The sequence below is a fragment of the Pygoscelis adeliae genome, unplaced genomic scaffold (genome assembly GCF_000699105.1).
Source record: "Pygoscelis adeliae isolate BGI_AS28 unplaced genomic scaffold, ASM69910v1 Scaffold71, whole genome shotgun sequence".
Taxonomy (NCBI): Eukaryota; Metazoa; Chordata; class Aves; order Sphenisciformes; family Spheniscidae; genus Pygoscelis; species Pygoscelis adeliae.
Window position 1 is genome coordinate 12,146,303 of NW_008824356.1, and position 8,873 is coordinate 12,155,175.

The window sequence follows — 8,873 nt, forward strand, 5'->3', positions numbered from 1 at the left end:
CACAGTCACTTCTCAGTCCTGATGATGCCGCTGATGCCTGCTACGGCTGGCTCAAGACACCCTCCTGATTTTGTGGGGTGCGGCACAGTGCTGGCCACGACCGGCATTTCTGACCCAGCTGTGACACGCTGCCACATTTGGAAAAAGTGAAGAAAACAATTTCCATATTACCAGCGAGGAGAAAGCAGCTGTGTCAAAACCCGGTGTTTGCTTCCCCACTTGGCGGATGGCGTTCGTAGATTCTCTCTCTTCCTTCGCTAACATTAGTCATAAGCAATGGCCAGAGCAAAAGCAAATGCAAAACAAATAAAAAAACCCCACCCCACACTTTTTTCACTGAAGCAAGGCAGAAAAACAGCTACTGCTCTCCCCCGCGCCCCTCTGGGATAACCTTGAGGGCAGGCACTTGCGCAGGGAGCGCGTAACTACAACAGAGGCTGTGAAGCCACCTGGGTGCAGGGCTCCCGTGGAGACCTGACGGTTGCACAGGCAACACAGGCCCCATAGCACGCTCAGGGGAAAAAACGAGCCCGTCTCCTCCAAGCAAAGGTACCGTGCTTTCACCTGCTGCAAAGGGAACAAGCGGACACTTCGGAGCTCTCCGTTTGCTTATATACATTTTAATTTCAGGCGTTCTTTTGCCAAAAGGCTCAGCGGCTCACGCAGGAGCAGGACTGCAAGCTCCGCTCCGGGGACTCGCGGCCGCCACGCAGGGGGAGGGGCAGGTAAGGCATCCCCGACGCCCGCTGAGCAAGGCCAGGCTGCCGCCAGCGCTCGCTCCTGGGCTTTCTTCGCTAGCACATTTCCAAACTGCATCGCTTCATTACATTTAACGTCTTACCCAAGATTCATACGCAACACTGGATGAAAACATTTAGAGTTGTAAAATGCATCTAGTTCTTACCTTTGATATGCCTGAGGAGATGTGGGAGGTGTATTGAACACATGCGAATATGGGTGATAGGGTGTCTTTTTCAAAGCCTGAATAAGATTTTGTCTATATTCTGGGTCTATACACCACAAGGACCCCTTTCCAATACTCTGCAAAGAAAAAAGAATTAAAAAAAAAATCAAATATTTGATCTAATGGCATAGCCTTATTTATTTAGCAGTATTTGTCAGGAAAAGCAGTGGGTTTGGGTTTTTTGTCTGACAGAAGTGAACATAGCTTGCTTGCCAGAGATTATTGCTCCATTAATAACATATTGTGACTGTATGATTTAAATCACACTTCTGGGGGGGGAAAGTAAGAATGGATGTTTGGTTGCTTCTCCCCCCACCCCCCTGTTACTAGTTAATATGATTTAATAATATCTGGCAATTTCCCCATCACCCCATATTGGAAAATTAAGAAGCTACAGTTACTGTTAAATGGAAACTTTGAAGAAAAGTAGATTCTTTTTGAAAGTGATTTTCTTTTCCTTTTGCTGTTATACTAACAAGAAACAGGGCTAAAAAGGAGGGGTTTAAACACCCTAGCAACTGTTTTAAAAATAAAAGGACTTAATCCTTCAACCACATGACATCAGTGCCATTATACTACAAGAGGAAATTAATCATCTTTTCTCCCCTAAGGGGAAAAAAAATACCCAAAAAACCCGAAACAAAAAAATGCCCACAGTATAATCAGAGTTTAAACCATTTAAGGGTGTTGTGAAATTGTGATCCGTTAAAACAACAGTTACTGTAATTACCCCTTCTGGACACACGGAGCAACTCAAGTAAGTCAATCTGTAACGCAAAGACTACACTAAAATTCACTATTTATCCTGCAGTTACGAGCAGCGCCATTTCAGCTCTTCTCTCAATCCGATCAGAGGTCAGGGTGCAGATATTTTGAATTGTTTTGTGTGAGTTCTCAAACAAACAGAAAAACAACTTTCCTTGGCTCCACTACGAAAGCATACAAAATGATAGCTCAGGAACAGCCTTGGTCTGCTTGAGCATACGTAAAAACAAACACCAATCCTAATTACTGACTGAACTCCACTGGCAGGCTTTCAAGGCATTATGATAAGATTTTTGGCCAATGTTGACGTTTTCTGGAACAGGCGGGGGAGGCTGCACTACCGCCTCTAGCTGCTTTTCAAACCAGGACCATCCCTCTTCTCAACTCCAACTTCTATAAGCGGAGCAAGGCTCTCGGTTTCATGTGTAGAAGAACAAACACACACACACACAAAAAAAAATCACACCAGAAATGGGATATTATTTTCTAAAGCCACAAGGGAGACCAAAACCAGACACTTGTTTCCTTTTGAAAACTTGTAATCTTTGTGGAGCCCCACCAAATCCTAAGCATTCCTCTGCCTCACGGATGGCTTTAGGATACACACTGCAATGTGCGTAGTGCTTACAGACCTCCTTCCGAGCTTACCGACAGCAGATCTCCACTAAATTCTCCCCCCAAAAAAGAGAAAAATGAAAAAGAAAAATCTTCCCCAACGTCACTGGATGGCTGCGTGGGAGCATCTAGCAAGTCCACAGCACCGTGTGAGACTTGGCTTGAAAGAAAAGGAGAGGGGCTGGCACAACCCGCAGGAGCCGTGACTGCTTTCTTTCAGAAACAAGCACATCTGCTGGAGGGGATGAAGAAGGAACCATCTTCTGCACGCTGCTCTGGTGGAACCAGGAACATGGGGTCAAGCCTCTTCAGGATGGCAGGGTTCAGGCCCATCTCTCCCCTTGCTTCCCAAGGGCACCCTTCCAGAAGGCCACTGAACACTCTAAGGGGAAACATCCTCCAGCTCTCAAGGTGAAGCAGGGCCCTCGCATGGCCAAAAAGCCCAAGGTTCAAGGGGCTAGAGAGAGAGAGCAAGCAAGACTTTGGGACTTTCATCTCAGTAAAGCACTACAGCATATGACTGAAAGATCCACTGCTGGTATCAGTGGTGGAAGCTATGCACCACACATCTTAAACCAGTTTGCAAAAAGGAGACTGTTATGTTTAGCCCTCTTTTAAACACGGCACAATGAGCCAGAGGCTTGACATGATAAGCCTAGTAAGTGACTTTTTAGGCAAAGGACAGAGTCAAAAATAGAATCCAAACCTCTCAAATTCCACTTCCATGCTCCATCCAAGAGCCAGAGCAAGAACAACATAAAATTTCCTTTTAAGCAAGCAATGTGCAAAACTAGGAACGTTTTTCAGGAGAAAACCTTTGCTGGATTCCTCACCCCTTACAGCATGCGATAAGCTTAAAAGAAACAAGCTACACTTAAATACCATCTACCTTATTTGTACTTGCTGGAACACAACATATTGTTTCCAAACTTCTCTGTTTTTTCATTTACTTCCAAGACGGACTTTTCATCTACCTGGAAGAGATTACCCCCCAAAACCCATCGGAGTTAGTTCAAGTTGAGGGCCGTACAAGATGAAGTCACTACTGAAGGGTAACTTCAAAACCTTTCATTACTCTTAAGCTAAATTTGTTTGGCTTGTCCATATTCTTCCAAAAGTCAAAAATAATCTCACTGAAGAACAGAAACTCACACAAAAAGTATTGAGAAGAATTATACTCCTTGTTAAAAGAAACACTGGGAAGGCAGATTTGCTATATCTTCACTGCAACTGAGCTGACTAAATATTTAGCAAAGCTAAATATTGACTTATAATTTAGCAGCAAAAGCAAATGCAATTTAAGGCAAAGCTCTCCAACCATGCAAAGTTCCTTTTTTAAGATAGTTACTTTTGTTTTTCCAATCATACGAGAGAACAGAAATAAAAAGAAAACTGAAGTGTCATGCGGTTAAGAATCCTTCTTGACTGTCGGAGGTGTGAAGAGCTTCGTTAACTGTCTGTTTAGATGTGTCATTAGTCTTCCCATATACAGAGCAACCACGGGAAAGGAAATCACTGGAACTCAGACCCATCAGTTAGTGATTAATTTCCATCTTATGACACTTGGCGTGCTGCTTCACTACCTCCTCCAAGCCAAAAGTCAATAGTGGCTCCAATCAAAAACCAGCAAGGAAGGGAAAAAAAAAAATCCCTGGATTACATTTGTCTCCCAGGCAACAAGTGACTGAGGAGTGGATAACAGCCCCCTGATCACCTCCGCACTGGAGTGCTTTCAGACCTCCCGACATGCCGCCGCCGCCTCCTCCCAGGGCAGGCACAGCCACCTCCCTCTCACTCCTACCGATCTCAGGTTACTGCTTCTGCATCCGTGTCTATGGTTATTAAAGAAAGGGGAGTGTTACTACGAGTCCTCTGCGCCTTGTCCAAGAGTAGACTATAGTTGCAGGTAAGCTATTTCAGAGGTACTAGTGGGTAGAGAAAGCAACACGTAGAAGTTACCCCGTAAAAGTTTATGACTGAATACTACTTCTTTGAAAAAATTCCTGATTATCTTTTCTATTAAGAAATTGTTATGCCTTTTTCTGTCACTTAATATATATGTAGATTGTATCGGGATATTGTGTACTAAATCCCAACTTATTAATTCATTTGCTCTTTCTCGTATCTCAAACATACAAATCTGATTCCCCAATAACAATTAAAACCAGTGCATTGCCATGAAAAGGTACATGATACACTCAGTGTCCAATTGTTTTTTCTCCCAATGGACTTCATATAAAAGTTTTTAAATCCTACTTTACACAACCTATTATGTCTGATGATCAGATGACAAAAATGTTTGGTCATCTTCTAGTAGAATTGAAAAAAGTTTGAAATTTAAAAATAAAAATTAAAATGCTGCTTGTCAGCTCTTTCAGTTGTTATAGTTGGAGATAACAATATTATCCACTATTAAAACTCCTCATTATAAAGATTTTGCTTCCATATACCTCGCAACTAACTGCCTGGCCTTACATATCACCTATTGTCTGCCCAAAGCTCAATAAAAAAAAAAAATTGTGCATTGAGCTCTTTCCAAGACTAATGGCTGGGAAAAAATACATATCCTCTCTATATAAAAATTCCGGCAAATGGTTATTTGAGGAATTTTGTTCCCTGGTTATTTTAGCACAGACTTGAAATGTGTTAGGAACACAACTTTTTTCCAGAGTTGTTCTTTTCATTGCCATACAAACTGCCCAAAATAAAGCTTTGGGAAGAGAGTAGACATAGGAACCGCAAAACACGCAGGCTCAGAGGGATTCTGGCAATTTCAAATTGTACCTTCTGAAGCTCTGGTTACACATTTGCTTTGAATCTGCACAGGACTGTGCTGAAACCAGGGAGGAACAGCTCCAGGCACCCACATCTCTCGCAGCAGCATCACCACTGAGAGGGTCCCTAAGGGAATAGACCCCTAAGGGAACATTCCCCAAAAGGGATGCAGTGGATGGAGGGGTCTGAGTTGCTGCTGCTTCCCTGGTCCTTGCTGCACTGTCCTCCTCCCTGCCCTCTTGCATGTGCCTGGCCCTTCTTCCACAAGCCCATTTCAGCCACTCTCCTCAAAGAAAACTATTTTGCTGGCACAATTTTACATCATTTAAACTCATTAAGCTGGCTCATGTGAAGGGTCTGGTGAGCACCCAGCGCTGCTGCAAAGCAGCATGGATGCGGGGAGCCAGGGAGGGGAACGGGAGCTCTCTCCTTCTGCAGCAGGAGCTGTGGTGACATCCCGATGCATCTCTTGGAACAGCATACCGAGAAAGGAAAACCAGGACTCTGGCTGGACACAAAGCAGCTCGGAAGAGGAACAGGAAAAATGGCGTGACAGAGAGCAGGCATACATGGGAGAGCTGGGGTGAGCTGGCAGCGAGGCTGGCAGACATGGCACTGAGGGAAAGACCAGGAGAGCTGCGCAGCCAAGACCAAAGACACTGAGATGCTGGGCACAGATGCATGAGGGCCGGGGAAGCCAGGTAGACTGGGAGGAGAGGAACTGAAACAGATCCATGAGTACATAAGTGACTGCACAGCTCTGCACAGGCACCCAGGCTATGCCAGCAAGCTGAGAATTATTAAACTGAACTCTTTGAGTTAAGGACCTTGCTACCTTAAACAAGCTAACAAAACCGAAACCAAGCCAACAAGTCCCCACTGAACAGATCTGTCCTTCTCCACTACCAAACCAGGAGGGGATGAGTGGCCATGGCTAGACTTTCCTGAACCCAAACTGTCAGCAATATGAATTAGGCATATGGCAGCTACCCAGGCTGAAGTGGTGTAGATGTGCACTGTCTTTGAGAACTATGCCATGTTGGTTACAGGGGTGCTTCAGGAACTGTAAAAACAAGCAGAAAAAGCAGAAATTTCCCGTTACTCAAAACAAGGGCATTTCCAACTAGCATCTGCAGTCCCAAGCTATCAAATCTTGAAATCACACCACTGTGACTTACCAGTCCCTGCCTAGCTCAATGTAAGTTGTTGCAGTCGTTAACACAGGACCTGCGAATAATGCTAATGACACTCTCTGCAGTGAGGAGGAACCTTTTGGTGTCAGTGTTCATCATTACTGATCTAAGGGTTAGCTCTCAGCATGGATGAAACCTACTATTGTTACAGCAAATGACCTCTGCGCAAGTAATAGTGGAGAGATTATTGGGTATCAAATGTTCTTACTCTAAAGTAATATTTATCCTGAGCTCCTTGCACCCAGTTACCGTGCAACAGCAGCCCTGAAGCAAACCCTTCACACGGATTTGCCAACAAGTTTATCCACGGGAATGCTGTACTGCTTCTATAGGTGTCCAAGCATGCCATGTGAGCACAGAAACGTTTCTCTAGGATCAAGCTTTAGTGACCCAGTTTTTGTAATGCAAATTTCAAAAAGAGAATTGGATGATAGAAATATCCATGATGTCACCACAGAATTTACAACAACCACTTGAGTAACTACAGCCAGGACCAGAATCTGAAAAAATCATTTTAGACCAGAAGAGATTTCTGTGCATAAGGTATGAGAGAGAACAACAAACCCCCAAAGAGCACCCCATAAGTAGAGCCACAGGCACAGGTCCTATGGCCTTGTCTACCTGCCCCAAGTAGAGCAAAGAAACACTGCGTAACATCTCATGGCAATAGCTGCAAGACAGCACAGGAGTGGCTGCGTGGACAGCTCGGGTTTTACACAAATGAAGGCATTCATGTGCTTTTAAGCGATTTTTTACCTCAGCACCCCCCCTCATGAGTATGCAGAAGTCAGAAATGTCTTCTAGTGTGTGACCTAGACACCCAGCAAGTCCGAGCTGCCACCAAAGACTACCAACCCAAGGCATGTCCCCGGAGTCCAGGCTCCTGATCCCACAAGGGGCACTTCAACACCGGGTCTGGAATGATTCTCTATCATTTCAGTCATGGTGACCCATTGCCAGATGACACCACAGGCACAGCTGGTCCACCGCTACTCCTCTAGCTCCTCCAGCACCTGTATGTCCATTAGTACAGGTAAGCTCACACAATACTATTGCCTACAGCCTGCAGTGGATCTGCTACACCACATTAGCTTCCCACTGCTGTCGTCATAAAATGACTCCTCCAACAGGCTCAGGAGGTGTTGCATTATGTCAACCAACTCCAAGAGTCACATTTAGCCTGTTAAGTACCTCCTTGTTGAGTTTATATGCAAACCACCCCATAAAGCTATTAGACTGCCATACGGAAATCCTGCAAGCAACTGAAGAAAGCAGTGTCGTTAACTGCCCTTAAACAATGCCTCGCTCCTACATAAAGTAGTAGTATGTTGTTTCATGCTAGTGCCTAGCAACCCCAGATGTTCCCCAAAGCCTCCCCAGGCTAGGTGAAGTCCAGGCACTGAAGAAGAGAGGCTGTGACACTGCTAGGGAGGAACAAAGTGCAAGATCGAACAGACACAGGGAGACTAGGCTGGGAAGGCAGGAGAGCCCAAAAGACAAGCCTGTCAGCATGACGGGCCGTCACACGGCATACTTGAGGGAGATTAGGTAGCAAGTAGCATTAATAATGCTGTTTCAGCCTATAGAATTTCTGTGTATACATGGGAAGTGTAATTATCCCTACTCTATTGAAAAGAAAATTGAGGAGAGACAGAAACAAAAGAATAAAAAAAGAAATTAAGTGCTCAAGGTCACCTATAAAGTCAAAGGCAAAACAAAAAAAAAAAATCTCTGAGACTCCAGACCGATAGCCCATTTAGTGGGATGTGCTAATTTCATGTCAGAGAGGCACTCATTTAAACACTCACTGGTCATCCGATACTCTTCACGTTATCAAGATTATACAATTGGAAAAGACACAAATTGCCTTTTCCTACAAATACAGAGTTATGTCGTATATGAAAACCTAGCGACAATTTTAAAAACACAACTCCTCAACAGATATTAAAAAAATTATTCAACACTTATATCTGTGCTAAAGGTTTGCAGGTAATTTTTTGCCTACTAGTGTATTAATGATGAAATAAGCCAGCGAGCGAATTTCCAGGGGAAGGGGTTAACAGCTAGTAGAGACAGGTGGGAGGGAGTAGGTTGCACTAAATCCATTAGCAGTGACAAATAAAAATAGAAATAAGGAAGACCTGACAAAAGCTAATGGATTTGCATCATTTCCCCCTATAACTGTTTATTTAACATAGGGTTTTCCCTTGCTTAGTATTTAATATTGGTTCGCACGATGAATTGAGGGGGAAATAACAGCACTTTGATAAATGATTTGGGAGGTGGCCTGGATGTGGGATTTCCAAGTGTCCCTGGGCTCTTTAGGGAAACAAAGCTGTGCTCCATTCAGAGCCCTGCTCCGCAGCCTCAACAGATCCCCGTCACCTGCAGTAGGCATGCGCTGAAGAAAAACTGTCCTCCTGCAACAGAGATCTCAGTGCTACTGCACATCTACCAACACACAAATTATTTCTGCCACTTACATACACATATTCTACTCTGCTTGTGTCCCATTTCTACACTAAGTTCAGACATACTTCTTTTTTTCTATCATTTCTCTT

General features: G+C 44.2%; 1 protein-coding gene across 5 annotated transcripts in view; it reads right to left on the reverse strand.

Moving 5' to 3' along the window:
* Positions 1 to 8,873, reverse strand: part of FOXN3 (forkhead box N3) — a 140,461-nt gene that overhangs the window by 112,013 nt on the left and 19,575 nt on the right. For all 5 annotated transcript variants that reach the window (XM_009319434.1, XM_009319435.1, XM_009319437.1 and 2 more), the window contains exon 3: positions 905 to 1,041. In XM_009319434.1, the coding sequence (XP_009317709.1) occupies positions 905 to 1,041 (137 nt within the window). The remainder of the gene's footprint in view (positions 1 to 904; positions 1,042 to 8,873) is intronic.